Raw genomic sequence first — 16994 nt, 5'->3', positions numbered from 1 at the left:
GAAATGTTTTTTATCTGCATTATTCAATATGGGAGCTCTTGAAATGTGGCTAATACAAGAAAGAAAATGAATTTTAAGTTTCATTTAATTTAAATTTAGGTTTAAGTAGCTACATGTGGCTAGTGGCTACTCTCTTGGATAGCAGAAATCTAGAGACATTAGGAAGCACAGAAAAAAATCTGGTTAAAGTTCGATTGGGCTAAAACCCAACTTGTTCCTTATGCTTCTAGCAGTTGAGATGTCAAGGGGCTGTAGGCTTCTGGTCTATAAATGGAAGCGCCACATCAGAAGAGCTATCTATGTAAAGAAAAGTCTACATAATAAGCAGATTGGATACTTGTTATACTCAGCTCTCTGAGTTTATTCCTTAAAGTCCCATTATATGCAGATGCCAAGGATTATTTATTACCTGGAACTCTGGTCCGGACAGAAGCAACAAGTTCTTGGACAATTTCATCATTGCTTTTTCCCTCTCCACCAGAAGATGACCTTGGCTGAACCTCAAGTATCGTATTGATTAAAGTGTTGGTCTCTTTGTACTGTAATGGAGGGAAGGGGCAGAACAGTGAAGACTCAAATCCTCAAAATATAATTTTGCAGCACATATGGTTCACTTACAGAAATAATGGCAGTTATCAAAAACAAGGAATTTTTATTTTTTATGTTGAAAAAAGAGTTGGTAAACTGTGCTCATTGGAAATACACAGTATGTAGCTGTCAGTGTTATATTGAAAAAATATTTTGGTTGAACAACAATGTGAATATATTTGATGCCATTGAACTGTATACTTAAAATGTGTAAAATAAATTTTAAGTTATATATATTTTACCACAATAAAAAATGGTTAAAATTTTGTAGTTAATTATTTAAAAGGCAGTTATGAAAGTGAGGAAGAAATAATGAGAATTGAGTTTTAGAATGCACTTTTATTTAAATAACATTTGCTCAATTAGAAAAGTAGTATGGCTTATTATAGAAAATTTAGAAAACAGAAAAGTATAAAAAAAATTTTTATGATCCTGCTTTCCAGAGATCTTTATAACTTCCCCCCATCTTGGACATTTTCTCTATATGTGTGCATATAATTAAAAAAAAGTAAGTCCATACAACTTATGTAGTATTCATTTTTTAAAAATTTCATCAACATTTTCTTATATCAATGAAAAATCTTCATGAATCATGATTTAAGTGACTTTATGACACTCTTTGGTATGAATACACCAGTTGTTTATCTACTTTTTGGACATTTCCAGTTTTTAGATTTTATAGAACTCTATGAATATACTATCTGTATATGAATTTCATCCACTAACTTTTAAGTTCTTTAAATGACATTTTACCAAAAGAATATTTTTAAACTGTATTTAATACATTGATTTATGAAAACATTGTACCAGTTACACTCATAGCAGTATTGTATGAGAGGACCTATCTTTCTGTGTCTTTACAAGGATTGATATTGTGTAAAAAACGTTTCCAATTTAATAGGTAAAAAGTAGTTTCTGGTTTCTGGTCAGGATGGAGGAGTTGGTAGATGATGTGCTCGCCTACTACCAAGACCACGTCAAAATTACAACTAAACTACAGAAAAACCATCATTGAGAATTGCCTGAAGTCTAGCCGAACTGAAACTCTACAACTATGGACATACAGAAGAAGCCACCTTGAGACTGGTAGGAGGGGTAGAGACACTGAACAGACTGGTCCCACACCCGCATTTGGTGGTTAAAAATTGGGAGGAACATCTCGGCTGCAGAGGTCCCCCCTGAGGAGCAAGGGGTCCCAGCCCCACACCAGGATCCCCAGCACAGGGTTCCAGTGCTAGAAAGAGAAGTCCCACAACTTCTGGCTGTGAAAACCAGGTGTTCCTCTTAAAGGTCCTGTGCATTGACTTACTTGCTGACAGACTCACTAACTCTGAACTTCAGTGCTGGGGCAGCACCTTGAAAGTTGCCAGGGATACAGGAAGGAACTGAATGGTCTGGCTTCAGAGCAAGGGCTAGAGGCGCAGCTTTCTCCCAGACAGAACTGCTGGCAGAAGCCATTGTTTCTTTACTGAGCCCTCCCCCCACCCAGCCTGCACACATAGGCAGTCACCATATCTGAGTCTCCATCAACCTGGCTAACATTGCCCAGGCCTGGTGATTCCCTGAGATGCCACCCCACCCAATTTGCAGGCCAACCCAAGCTGCTTCCAGTGGCTTTTCCATACAAATGGCCTGTCTTGGCTCATGCTACAGAGTTTTCTAAAATCTCTCAAAGGTTCACAAAACCCAAACCTTGGTGTGCCCTGTACCTCTTGCTAAGCAGGCCTAAGCCCGGCACTAGAGGCAGCTTGCCTCAGTTCACAGCTTATCCTCTCCCAGGTATCTCCAAGCCCAGCAAAAGGGGAAACCATTTGCAGATCACTTTGTAGTTCATACCAAGTGACCCTGACCAGGGCACAGGCAGCAGCTGACCTTGGCCAGCACCAGATCCACCAGATCCAAGAGGCCCCAGAACCAACACACCTGGTGGCCAGCTTCAGACCACACCAGAGCACCACCCAACCATGTCCACAAATGACACACCCAAAGGGCAGACTGGGCAGGCACCAGAGCCCTACTAAAGTGAACCCTGATCTGTAGGGTCAGCCCCTGCACCACACTCCTCCACTGTAGTCACAGCCAGTCCTTACAACCATTTAGCCTGAGGGTCAATCCCTCCCACTGATGTGTCAACAGCAACCAAGAAGGGCATACAACCCACACAATAGACATACCTAGAGCACCCAGCTCAGGTAACCAGGTAGACTGCACTACTGGGCCCCATGAGACACTTACTACATAAGGCCACTCTACTAAGACTGGGAGACATAGCAGCTCTACCTAATACATAGAAACAAATACAGGGAGGCAGCCAAAATGCAGAGAAAAATAAACATGTCCCAAATTAAAAAAACAGAACAAAGCTCCAGAAAAAGAACTAAACAAAATGGAGACAAACAATCTACCAGATGCAGAGTTCGAAACACTGGTTTCAAAGGATCCTCAATGATCTCAGTGGGCACTTCAACAAAGAGATAGGAAAAATAAAAATGGAGATAGAAAACATGAAAAGAAAAACAGTCAGAAGTGAAGAATACAAAACTGAAGTGAAGAATATATTAGAGGGGATCAACAGCAGATTGGATGAAGCAGAGGATTGAATCAGCGATTTGGAAGATAAGGTAGCCGAAAACACCCAAACAGAACAGCAAAAAGAAAAAAGAAACTGAAAAAATAAGGAGTTTAAAGGATCTCTGGGACAACATCAAGCATACCAACATTCACATCATAGGGGTACCAGAAGGGGAAGAGAGAGAGAGCAAGGAATTGAAAACCTATTTGAACAAATAATGACAGAAAACATCCCCAATCTTGTGAATAAAATAGACATACAAGCCCAGGAAGAACAAAGAGTCCCAAAGAAGATGAACCCAAAGAGGCCCACACCCAGAACCATCATAATCAGAATACCAAAGGTTAAAGACAAAGAGATAATCTGAAAAGCAGCAGGAGAAAAGCAGTTAGTTAACTACAATGGAGCTCCCAGGAGACTGTCAGCTGATTTCTCAACAGAAACTTTGCAAGCCAGAAGGGATTGGCAAAAAATAGGCAAAGTGATGAAATACAATGACTTACAACCAAGATTACTCTACCCAACACAGCTATAATTTAGAATCAAAGGACAGATAAAGAGCTGCCCAGACAAGGAAAGCTAAAGGAGTTCATCACCACCAAACCAATATTATAAGAAATGTTAGGGCTGGCCAAGTGGCTAGTTGGTTAAGAGTTGTCTTGGGAGTGCGAGCTCTGAGCAGCAGAGCCACCGGTTCGGATCCCACATAGGGGATCTGAATGCGCCCTCTACAGCTAAGACGGTGAACAACAGCTTGACCTGGAGCTGGGCTGCCGTGTGTTGCTGGCGACGGAGTAGGCTGCAGTGGGGCTGCAGTGGGCTGCCATAAGCTATGGTGAGTGGCCGGCAGCCAGCGTGAGCAGCTGTCCAATGGCTGGTGACCAATCTGCCTCAGCCAGGAAAAGTGTAATAATCACAATACCAACATGGGCCAGTAAAGTGACGTCTTCCACAAGTAGACTGAAGAACAAAAGGACAGCAAATTGTTCCCCTCATAGATACAGAGAACATTTGATTGTTGCCATCACATTGGAAGGGGGTTAGGTGGAAAAGGGGAAAGGATTAAGAAGTACAAATTGGTAGTTACAAAATAGTCATGAGGATATAAAGTACAGCATAGAGAATATAGTCAATAATATTGTAATAACTTCATATGGTGTCATATGGGTGCTATTGGATTGTTGTAAAAGTCATGACGCATTTTTGCAATGAAAAACATAGAAAAAATACTTCAAAACTTTTCCGACAACCCAATAGTTAAACATTTAAAAACATGTTCATTGGCCATTTGTATTGCATCTTTATATTATTCATGTACTTTGCACATTTTTATTTTTAGTGTTTTTTATTATTGATTATAGGAAGTAATTCTATAATAAGGATAGTTAGCTTTATTTCCCATTTTTTTTTCTTGTGGTAAAATGCACATAACATAAAATTGGCATCTTAACCATTTTTAAGTGTCTAGTTCAGTGGTATTAAATACATTAATAATGTTATTCAGCTATCACCATGATCCATCTCCATACCTCTCTTCACCTATTAAACCTGAAACTCTATAGCCATAAAATAATAGCACCTCATGCTACTTTCTGCCTCTGTGATTTTGACTACTCTAAATACCTCACACAAGTGCAATTATATAGTGTTTGTCTTTATGTGACTGGCTTATTTCAGTAGCATTATGTCCTTAAGGTTCATCCATGTTGTAGCATATTGTAGAATTTCCTCACTTTTTAAGGCTGAATAATATTCCACTGTATTTTGGTGCATTTTAGTTATTGTAAATAATGCTGCTATCCACATGGGTGTACAAATATCTGTTTGTGTCCCAGCTTTCAGTTCTTTGTGTATATACCCAGAAGTGCAATTGCTGGATCATATGGTAATTCTATTTTTAACATTTTGAGGAATAACCATACTGTTTTCTACAGCTGCTGTAGCATTTTACATTCTCACCAACTGTGCATAAGGGCTCCAATACCTTCACATCCTTCCCAACACTTCTTGATTTGTGTTATTTTGATAGTAGCCACCCTAATGGGTGTGATGTGGTATATCATTGTAGTTTTGATTTACATTTCCCTAACGATTAGTGGTGTTTAGCATCTTTTCATGGGTTTATTAGCCATTTGTATATCATCTTTGGATAAATGTCCATTCAAGTCCTTTCCCCATTTTTTAATTGGGTTGTTTGTTTTTCTGTTGTTGGATTTGAGGAGTTCTCTATATATTCTGGATATTAATTTCTTATCAGGTATATAATTTGCAAATACTTTATCCCTTTATCTGGGTTGTCATTTTGCTTTGTTGATATTGTCTTTTGTTGAACAAAACTTTTAAATTTTCATGAAGTTCAATTTGTCGATTTTTTGTTATCTGTGCCTTTTGTGTTGTATCCAAGAAATTACTGCCAAATCCGATGTCATAAAGCTTTTGTCCTACATTTTCTTCTAAGAATTTTAGATCTTAGAGTTAGGTCTTTGATCCATTTTGAGTTAATTTTTGTATATGGTGTTAGGTAAGGAGCCAACCTCATTTTTTTGCATGTGGATATACAGTTTTCCCAGCACCATTTGTTGAAAAGACTGTCCTTTTCCTATTGAATGGTATTGGCACCCTTGTCAAAAATCATTTGAGCATATATGTGAGGGTTTACTTCTGGGCTCTTTATTCTATTCCATTGGTCTATATGTCTGTCTTTATGCCACACTGTTTTGATTATGATGGTTTTATTGATTTCTAACTTTATCCCACTGTGGTTGGAGAAAATACTTTGTATGAGATCTATATTTTAAAACTTATACTTAATTTGTGGAGTAACATATGGTCTGTCCTGGAAAATGTCCCATGTTTGGGTAGTTAACTTTTTACTTTTTTTTTGTTTCAAAATTGTTTTGTTTTGTCACTTGTCTTTTAATTTTCTTATAACCTTTTTTGACATTGTCACATCTATTGACTCTAATGTGACTTATTTTTTTATTGCTCTTTATGTTTAGAAATTTGTATTCCTAGGTCAGTTAAATATTCTCAGTTTTTCTTCTATTCAGAAACATGGTATTTTTTTCATGTTTATTCGTTGGGACCTCTTAGAGGTTTCCTTTATATAGCTCTCACACTGGTCTTGTGAGGGTAATTCTTTTGGCTTTTCATGTTTAGATGCTCATGGGCAGTAATGTATCCAGAATGGGTGGTGGGATTTTCCGGTATTATCCAAGGCCTTCTAAGCCTATCCTGTCCAAGCTGTAGTTCTTGGCTTTGACACTTCAGTTACAACACTCATCATCCATTTACCTGAGAAAGAAGCTCAGACCTGTTTTAGATCTTGTTTGTTAAAATTATATTTACATGATGGACATTCTTTCAAACATTACTTTTGACATAATCATTAGGTCCTAAACACTTATATGAAGTTATTTACTTAATGCCATAGTTAAAGAGCTTGTTTCTTTGCTCAGTGCTAGTTATTTAATATTATGACTTTTCCATTTTAGTTCTTGACTTCTTGGTTGGATGGAAGAGTATTGAAACATTTAGTGCAGCCAGCCTGGTATTACTCCCTATGATAGTAACTGAATTACAGACTTCTAGTGAGCTCCCATTCTCAGTTCTTCTTTCCTTTAGGGCATAGCAAAGATTATACTTTCTTGCACCCTTGCAGATAGGTGGGCCACATGACCATTCTGACCAGTGAAATGTGAGCCATAGTGATGATGAGCTGTAGAGGCTGAGGCAGTGAAAAGCCTATGACTAATTTTTTAGTCTCTCTCTTCCCATGCTGCAGTCAATGAAGGGGCCATTTGTTCTAGTTAATGTATCTACACAATAATAGTGCTTGTGTCAGACTGGGTCCCTGAGTGATTATGTGGAGCAGAGCCCCTCTGTCAACCTTCCAACACAATAATTGGATTAAACCATTAGGATTTGAGTAATTTTCTTACTGCTGCACAACTGAGTCCATCCTGATTAGTATAGTGGCCCATTCACACTTTTTGGGGGGATGGGGCTTAAGGTAGGGTGGGCTAGATGCTAACATGACATTTTTGCTTATTATTGTAGTCCCAAACTGTGCTAGAATATGTCCAGGCACAGCTTCAATATTTTTTTTTTTCATTTTCAAAAAAAAGTGTTTGTTGAATCTCCTCGCACTATTGTCATTTCTCATCATTTTCTATTTTTGGACATTTTAATCTCCATTCTGGAAAGCTTATTAAGTTTTTTCCCTGTATCACATGTGTGATAATCTATATTCCATTACTGGTCTTTAAGCCTTCAAAGCAGATTTTAATTCTTCTGAGGTATTTTTAGTTTCCTTGAAATATTTCATTCTCACACATCTCATGGCATCCATTGTATATACATGTCAGCCTGTTCTCAAATTCTGGCTCTCTATTTCACACAGGCTGGTTCTTATCCCCTATCCCAGATGCCAAAACATATTCTTTATTTTCTGGTTTCTGCAGTAGATGGTTTGCAGAGGGTGAGTCTGTGTCTTCTGGATGGTGTTTTCTATCTCTTATCTTTCAGTGTGTTTTCGCCTCCTGTTTACTCAGCCTCAGTTGGTTTTTTCTTTCTACTTATTCAGCTTCTAATCAGAAAAGAGACAACAGATTTCTGTTTGCTCATAGACAGCCTATGCAGATAGCCCTTAACTTATGCTCATTATTCTCTTGGGAAGCAATTTTTTTCCTTCTTTCTCCAATTGATAGGCACAGGTCAAGGTTCAGTTTTCTTTGTTAGTTTCTGGTAAGCATCTATGTAAGTATAGTTTGCTGGGCTGAGGAGGGAATCATTTATATCATTTGTGTTAAGACTTTATTGATGGGAAGAGGCAGAATTATCTAACTTAAACCAGCTAAAGCAAAGAAAAGGAATCTGTTGGCTCACACAGCTGAGAAGAAAACACAAGTCATGTGGATTTCAGGCATGAATAGATCGAACTCTCTCTCTCTTGTGCACGCATGGTTGTTTCTGTCCTTCTTTTTCTATGGCAGATGACCTTCTCTCATGTGGTGGTGGTGGTGGTGGTGGTGGTGGGGATGTCAGGAATAAAGCCATGGAATGCTGCAGGTATACAGCACCCTAGCCAGCGAATCCTAGAGGAAAGAGAGAGCCCTCCCCAATCCCAGCATCTATAGTTACTATCTCAGGAAAGGACTCCCATTCACCCTGACTTGGCTATGTGCCTGTTCCTTGGACCATTTCAAGTGGTGAAGTGATTCAGGCTGCTTTTGGTCAGGCCTTAATCACATGCCCACCTCTGTGAAGGCAGGGGTTGGTTGGAAGCCTTACCAGAATGTCATGGAACGAGGAAGGCGCCATTTTCTCAAAGAAAAGAGGTGGGAGTAAGGCATGCATTATACCAGAAAAAAATTAAAGAGGAGAGGCTAGACAGAAAATACTGGGCGCTCACTACATCCCTGTTGTCTGTTCTCAGTCATTCTGAACCAATGGAAAACACAAAAAACAAAACTCCTGGGTACACACTACCAAGAGTGTTACTCATACCAACAGTGCTGCCCTTCTCAGGATGCAGCGAGTCTTAACTATCCACATTCTCCTCTCCCTTCTCTCACCCTCCACACCCCACCCACTGTCGAGAAAACACCATATATGAGTAAATATTAACACTAGGTTTGGCCACTTCTTTTTTCTCCTGAAAGCAGAATAAGGAAAAATAAGATAGATTATTCTAACTCCTCACTAAATAGCAAAGCAATTTTAAGGGTGGAGAACATGACATGAGGTGTTACAGCATTAACCTCTTAAGTGCTCTTTCTAGAAGTTCCACTGTTGTTTTTGTGTGGATTCCTTGATATTTAGGCAAACCCCACCCTCTAACACTTGTAGGGGCGAAATTTAAGTTCAAAAGAAATATGATTAAAAAGAGAAAAAGGAAAGATGATTCCTTTTAGCCTTTTGAGGCCAACCTGGTCTGCAATCTTGAGAGCATTCCAGGGCCCTCGGGGACATGCTTCATTTGATCGTGTTGGTTTCCCACAGATGCCTGACCATGACACATGATGGAACTGGAAGGCGATGTAGTGACCAGGTCACGGGGGAGCCTCCAGGACATGCCGTGGAGCTTGGACTAACTTAAGGTAATGGTGTGGCATCGGGCAGTCTTAGAGGAGTGAAGCGGTCCAGTTTGCTCTTTGGACCTGGTGCTGTCGTTTGGTACTGCAACCTTGATGAGCTGTGCTCTTAAAGAATGGAATTTTAATTGATGTTCCTTGGATATTTGTTACTGTACTTTTATAACATAATCACCTGTGGGTCCATAAATCTTTGTGTAAAATGATACAAATATGCCCAGCATGGAGGGAGAAGGCAAAAGAGAAAGGACTGGATTACCATCCAAATTCCCAGGTTAGGGTAGACTAGCAGGTACATTGTGGATGAGGCAGAAGGCTGGGGGGCAGGGAATGGGGTGGCCAGTGACAGGAAAATGCACGACGATTTTAAGATTCTGTGAAGGATCCAGTGGGAAGAGGCGAAATTGGAACCAAATACCGAAGTTAAGATGAAACATTTATTTTTTTAATTTAAGAATATTATAATTTACAGAGCTAGTGAGGAGATTATTGATGTTTCTATTTACATATACAACATGAATATATATTTTAAGTTGAAAGGCCACATACCTGGAAAACTAGGTTGGCGTTTTCATGCATTCCAAATATTTCTGGGTCATCTATCAAAGGCAGATTTTCAATGTAGTCTTTAAATTCTTGTAGGCTGTCAGCCAAGGGTGCAAAATAGATCCCTGTTATTGAAGACACAGAAGGCAAATATTCTGAGATGGACTCACTTTGTACTGCCAAGTTTGGTACTTCTCTGCCTGGTTCAGATGGTGCTATAATCAGCTGCCTCACCTAGGAACAAGGACTGTTCTTCCCAAGCCTCCATGCTGTGTCTAGTTTCTTTACCTTTTCTTGAGGCCCTGAGCACTGGATTAGTGTCCTAACCTTTCAGGGTGTCTCCTCCAGAACATTTCAAGATTCTAGAATCCAGGGATGTGTTGCTGAGAAGTATGCCCTGTTAAAGGCTCCAAATTTATATAACTTTGAAAACACATTTAGACAGGATACACACCATTTTAGAAAAGAAATAATTCAAAGTGGTTAGTACAAAGTAGATATCTTTGTGCTGTTACAACCAAACCCGTTTTGAAGGTGACCCAAGCACGGGGATAGAGTGGGCATGGGGACTGGGTTGTGAGGACTGGACCCAGAGAGAACTCCTGGGTGGAAAACTGACAGATACTGCCAATGACTTCTCAGCAAAGGTCTTTTCTATAATGTTGAAAAGTCATTCACCTGATTCAGAATATTTATAGTTCTCTTCTAATGTTTCAGGAGAAAAAAATCTTTTCAAGACTGTACGAAGGCATCTTTGGTCCCAGGTGTCTGTAACTCTACCACCATATGTAATTTCACCTGAGAAGAAGAAACATAATATTGGTTAAAACATATTACTGTTTGTTTTTTTTAATGATACACATCTTCCAATTCTATTAAGTTTACGAGTGTCTTATACACATTTATTTGATACTGAATGTGGAAGTAGCACAATAGTTTCCTTCCACTACCCCCCAAAAAGAGAATAAAAATTTTTAAAAAGCAGAAAAAAATCTAGTATGTGTACGCTAACCTAATTATCTTGCTTTTTCCAAATAACTGAAACTAAACCCACTGATCTGTGTTTACATATTCCTTCTTCCTGTTTTTATTTTTCCCCAGAATATTTTTGGGTCTCATCATCCCATCATGGACTGCAGTATTCTAAAACATACACACTTTCTGTGAAATGTTGCTTTTTTTTGGTGGAGGGAGGGAATGGGTAAAATGAAATTAAAACATTTACAACAAGGTGTCCAAACTCTATACATACCTTAAAATTATTGATATTAAGCTAAGGAGGAAAGGTAGACTCAAGGTAAAAAAGACAAACAGAAATTATTTATAGGGAATTAAACTTACTGGTATTCCATCTCTTTCCAAAGAGAAGCTACTTTCAGTATGTAGCTTTTTGCATTTCCATACAAGTTTTATGATCAGCTTGCCAATTTCTACAAAAATGCCATATGAGAGTTTGATAGGGTTTGTGTTAAATTTATAGTTGAGTCTGGGGAATATTGCCATTTTAACAATATTATGCCTCTCAATTCATGAGCATATCTCTCCATTTTATTTAGATAGTCTTTAATATTTTTTTGTCAATGTTTTTCAGTTTTCAGTGCACAAGTCTGCACTTGTTTTGTTAAATTTATTTCTTAGTATGCTATTCTTTTTGATGTTATTGTAAATGGAATTAATAGTTTCTAATTGTTCATTGCTAATGTATGGAAATGCAGTTGATTTTTATCTGTTGATCCTGTATCATATCTTTGCTGAACTCATTTATTACTTCTTTTATTTTTTATATGTGTGAATTTCTTAGAATTTTCTACCTACAAGATTATGCATGCCATCTGCAAATAAAGACAGGTTTACTTCTTCCATTCTAACTGGATGACTTTTATTTCTTTTCTTTGTCTAATTTCCCTGGCTAGAACCTCTAATAACTATGTTGAATAGAAGTATTGATCATGGATGCATCTTTGTCTTGTTCCTTTCTATCCTCTTAAAAACATAGTTACTTCCACGGCAGTAGAGATTGAGGTAACCTGAAAGTTCAAGGGTTCTAGGAGTAGGGCAAGTGAGGGAAAAACTAGGAAGTGGAAAATTCGGGGTAAATAGAGGGTACCAGAGAACAAAGCTGCCCACATCAGCATTTTGTTAAGCAATCTTGGCCCCACTGGGGCAGGAATGTACAGAAGCCTCCCAGATTTCATGCCCACCCCTCTCACCCCTCTTGGTCCACCCTGAGGGTCAGTCCTCATCCATTTTCACTGTTGTTTTATTACCCTCTGCTCAAACATATTCCAAGGTTTTATTCATCCACATTCCCTTACTTACCAATGAAAACCACCCATTCCAATTCTGTCCTCTTCCAGAGCTCTCCCCTTGCCCCACTTCCCAGTGCAAATCGCTTCTGCATTATTTGGATCTACATGGTCCAAACTGGATCTAATTTTGGCAATATGATCCCATGTAGCCATAATTAATATTTGCTAAAAATTTTAATTCCTGAAATATTTTCCCCTTTTTCACAAGTATACCTGACTCAACAGCTTTCTGCTAGTCAATCAGTGTTCAGATTCTTTTGAATTTAAGAGTAGAGCACAGACTCTGGAGGCTAAGTGCCTGGGTTTAAATCTTGGCTCCGCCACTTGTAAACAGTATGCCTCAGTTTTCTTATGTGGAAAATAGGTAAATAATAGTCCTCACCTTATATAATGGGGCTCTTGTATTAAATCTGCTAATTCATGGGAAGTGCTTAAACTAATGCTTGGCATGTAGCAAGAGCTATATAAGTTTTTGCTGTTATTATTTGGGGGAAACATCTGCCCCATTTTTCTATGTTTAAATGTTCATGTGATATTCTGATCATGGTCTTATCTTCACAAAGGGAATATCAGAAGTCATCGCTGCCACCATCAAACAGTGGGGAAGACACCATCTTTGTATGGGCCAGGTGGGTGTAAACCAACGACTGAGTGTGGCACATAGCTGGGTACCCTGGCCATGGGGGCATACTGACCAGTAATATAAACCAGTGCATCCCAGGGAATCTTTCCTTCTTGACAGTAAAGGTTGAGGTTCAGTAAAGCACATTCCCTGTCACCGTCATTAAATTCATAGCAGATATTCCAACCAAGAGGGCCAAACTTTTTTCTCTCCTAGAATGGAAAATGAAAACAGTCTTAATAAAATTTGATAAAATTAATTTTATGTAAACTTTTGAAAGCTAAGAGGTGTCTATTTAAGTTGGGCATCCTCATTCTGTAAAAGCAGTTAAAATCATGCAGTTCCACTTCAGCTAGGCTTTCAGTTTTGCTCCCACCAAACAAGGAGTCACCTCTTCTTCCAGTACGGGCCCTTCTCCAATATTTCTAGAAGGAAATTTGATATTACTGGAAGTGTGATAGACCTGTCAAAGAACATTTGTTTTTCATGGTAAAATAAAATATTTCCCCATTAAAGCAGCAAAAGAAAATCCTACCTAGAGTCTTTTGGCATAAAAATACTGACACATCCCCATCTGATGGAGACAGCTCCCCACCCCTACTGTTCTAAGGAGACTGTCCATCACCCAGGCTCTTCAGTCATACCATGCTGTGCTGATTACGTACTGACTGCTCTATAGTGACATTTTCTTTTTAAACTGGCACACAGAACCATAATCCTTGTTTCACGACTTCCCATAATGAAATCTTCCCCTCTCTTTGTTTTCTCCCTATCCCACCTTAATTTGTTAATTCTAAACTGATGATTATACTAGAGGATCTGGCCTACGTTCTCCTTGATCTCAGAATTTCTCTAAATTTTAAATCACTTCCTCATCACAGCTGCTTTTACTAGGACAAGGACCTCACACCTGGTGCCCCTAATCCCAACCTCTTTGATCTCCTTTCTGTAGGATCTTCTTTACTTATCCCATATCTTGCATCTTTAATCTTTGGTTTTTTTCTATACTGATTCCTTCTTTGTAGATAACACATGACACATGTTTGAAAACCAGGCAGCCAGTCTAATCAAGACACCATCTAGAGATTGGTAGTTGAAGAGTCAGGACTCAAGTACAAGGCCACAGGAGGGATACCAGACCACAGCAGTGAGGTTTGAACAGAGGGCGGGAGAGAGTGGTGCTGAGTTGAAGGTCATCTTTCAGGAGACTTGGAGTTCCAGTTACAGGGAGGAAGCTGTGAGGGGCAGTATGCTTATTCAAATAGGTACCGGTGAGAGTGAAATGATGGCAAGAAACATGAGGACTTGATGACTGACATGATGTATGTGGGTAAAAAGGGAAGAACAAAAATAATCCTGAAATTTTGGTTGGAGGTGATTGACAGGATGGGGCCACCGATTTCAGAGGTAGATTCTGGAGGGGAAGCAAATTTTGGGGAGTGAGACAGCTGAGGAGATCAGTTTTGTGCTATTGAATTTGACGTACTGCATTCATCCAGGTGATGGAGTTCTTAGATCAGAATAGAGCTGGGAGGTGAGGATGTGAGATGCTGAGGCAAAGGGAGCAGAGAGATCAACAACTGAGTTAAAACTCCTTGGGTTCAGACACTGAATGGGGCTCTCAGTGTTTCACAATGTCATTTGTAAGCTTTCATTTAATTCTTACTTTTTATTTAGTTATTTTTAACAAAATACACTTTCTTTCTTGTTTCTATTAAAAAGCAGAATTGAGTGTACCTGAATAATTGCATGGAAGAAACAAATGCCAAATATAATTTGTCTCCATTTTCTTCCAAGTATATTTTCTTCAAAAAACGAAGGTGTCATTTCAGTAAATGCTCTTCTGATATTTGCACGTAAGCCTTTTGGAGGCTCGTTGGTTACCTGGATTTAGATGAAACATATGTGGCAGAGAGGGTGATTTTATAGATTTGCAGTATTTATGAATAACACATGTAATTTGAAGCCACTGAGAAAATGTAGATAACCAGTGCCACGGGGCCTGCATTCCTGGCATGTTCGTGCCTGCTCTATATCTGGTTCAGCCTTAGTCCTCGGAGAATGGGGCCTGATGGGTTCCTCAGACCTAGTGGGTAATCCACCTGCACCAGAGCCTCCGATACTTCCATTTGGTGTCCATTTTTGTAAAAATGGGCCAGAAAGTATGCCCAGGCCTCTGCATTGGACTTTCCAGTCACCCCAACATATGGCATCATCTCACACTTTGCCTTGATGACATGGGGCACTGAGGGAAGAGGCATCCCCTAAGATCATCCCGGGGTGAACATATGCAAAGGCTTTTCATGTATTGGAAGCTTCCTCCCTGAAATCCAGCAGCCTGTAGGTCCTCCTATCTCTCAAATGCTGAAACGTTCCCTTAACTCTGGGAGGGATTCGGCTCTCATCGCTCTGCAGCCTTGACATTTTTTGATAGAAGGTAAGAGGGTAAGAGTTGAATGACCAACAGGACTAGGGCATGGAAGGATGGGCAGTGGCTTGGGAAACTGTTTCCCTGCTGGCTATCAGATGAAGAGACACGCCCACCTCCCCATCTGGGCTGCATAGACTTTGCGTGGTCCTGCAGGAGGCCTGAGCTCTGCGGACCCATTGGGTGAATACTCTGAGGCTAATCATGTCACATTGTTCCAACTATGTGCATACATTACCTTGACAGAGTTCTGAAGAACTGTAACAGGAAATGTAGTATTAGGCATGGAACTTAAAAAAAGTCGAAAACTCTCCTTGATAACAACATCTGTTTAAAACAAAGACAAAACAATAGAAAAGGAAAATGCTTAACTCTTAGTAACACTTTTCTATAAGAAGTAATTAGTATAGGGTAGCAAAAAAAAATGCTGTGAGCTCTGTTTAAAGACTAGTTTATTTTAAGTATGCTATAAAATGTTCTAAAATGGAGGTGGGGGAATCTTTATAGAAACTCTTCACACCAGAGAGGTTGGCAGTCTATGTGACATTGATAATTGAGCAAAGAAATTAGAGACGTTAATTTTCAATACTTGATGGAAATGTTAAGGGCCTTCTCCCTGAAATGGGGAAAATTTTCAGTTGGAAAAGAAGACAGTTACTACCAGTGCATTTATGCTCATGAAGTTGTTTTTTTTTTTTTTTTAAATCATTCAATTTAAGGCAAATTACATGAAAATTGTCAGAAAGCCCTATGGAGAAGAAAGGGATTTCTCCCTCCTGTAGAGAAGTTGCAATAGGAACTGAGGGAGTGTAGCATCAGTAAGTTAAGTTAATACGCTGTCTGAGCTCTGTGGACAGAAAACCTAAGAAAGAATGAGCTCCATTCTAGGTTCAAAAGGCCAAAGCAATTTTGGGAAAATCATCATTCCCATCATATGAAGACACAACCATCATCCAAGGATGACTTATTTTCTTTTTCTTTATGGTACAAAGGTATTTAATGAGCGCTGCCTCAGTACAGAAAACACAGAGCCTTAGAGCTCATCAGCCTTTAAAACCAGAATTGCCAAGTGAAAAATCACTACAGCTTCTTATTTTTATCTAAAAAAAAATCCAAGGTACACATTGGGAATTGAACTACTATATTTTTCTTCTTTCTAGAGATGTGACATCCATGTTTACTGGTCAGTAATGTTCTATCAAACATTGTACTAAGCCAGTGTACTGAATCAGATCAGACGGATGACCAGTACAGCTGATTCCTATCTCCCGTCCCTGCTGAGCTAGACCAGTAGGACACCATCTTGGTAGGAACACTTTGACAGGAAGAAGGAATTGCAGAGTCTCTATCCCAACAGAAAATCTAATGAACTGATTTATACAGAACGGATTTTATGAAAACCTGCACAAACACTTAACATGCTATAAGAAAAGGATCCCTTTTAGTCTACTTCCAGCATAAGCACACATTCATTGGTGCCCAGTAAAATAGGAGCGCCAATATAGAAAGCATTTTTGTTTTCATAGTACTAACAACTAAAAAACACACAGCATATAATACTTGGATCTTTAAGTGGGTAGTCATGGAAGTTCCAAGATAATATCCACTAGGTTGCCCTGACTATTCAGCTATAAAAATATTTTTAAAAAATGCTTAAGAGAGTTCTACAAACAGGAGGACCACACCAGGACCAGCAGAAGGTATAGTGATACAAGGATTGTAAATGAAAGACTAGGAATTGACTTTCACTGTATCTTCTAGGTAAAGGACATCTCAGTTGATTTCTGCAGCCAAGACTAACTACAATAACAGGAGCTCCAGAAATGTCAAAGAC

General features: G+C 39.1%; 1 protein-coding gene across 1 annotated transcript in view; it reads right to left on the bottom strand.

Moving 5' to 3' along the window:
- DNAH6 (dynein axonemal heavy chain 6) overlaps positions 1 to 16994 on the bottom strand; it is a gene marked incomplete at its 5' end in the record, with an annotated part of 46456 nt that overhangs the window by 14768 nt on the left and 14694 nt on the right. Inside the window, 6 exon segments of the mRNA XM_019623746.1 lie at positions 318 to 539; positions 9805 to 9926; positions 10480 to 10599; positions 12806 to 12944; positions 14470 to 14616; positions 15399 to 15487. Of these exon segments, the coding sequence (XP_019479291.1) occupies positions 318 to 539; positions 9805 to 9926; positions 10480 to 10599; positions 12806 to 12944; positions 14470 to 14616; positions 15399 to 15487 (839 nt within the window).

Source organism: Hipposideros armiger, unplaced genomic scaffold (assembly GCF_001890085.2).
Source record: "Hipposideros armiger isolate ML-2016 unplaced genomic scaffold, ASM189008v1 scaffold_561, whole genome shotgun sequence".
Classification (NCBI taxonomy): Eukaryota; Metazoa; Chordata; class Mammalia; order Chiroptera; family Hipposideridae; genus Hipposideros; species Hipposideros armiger.
This window is presented reverse-complemented; position numbering and strand designations above follow the sequence as displayed.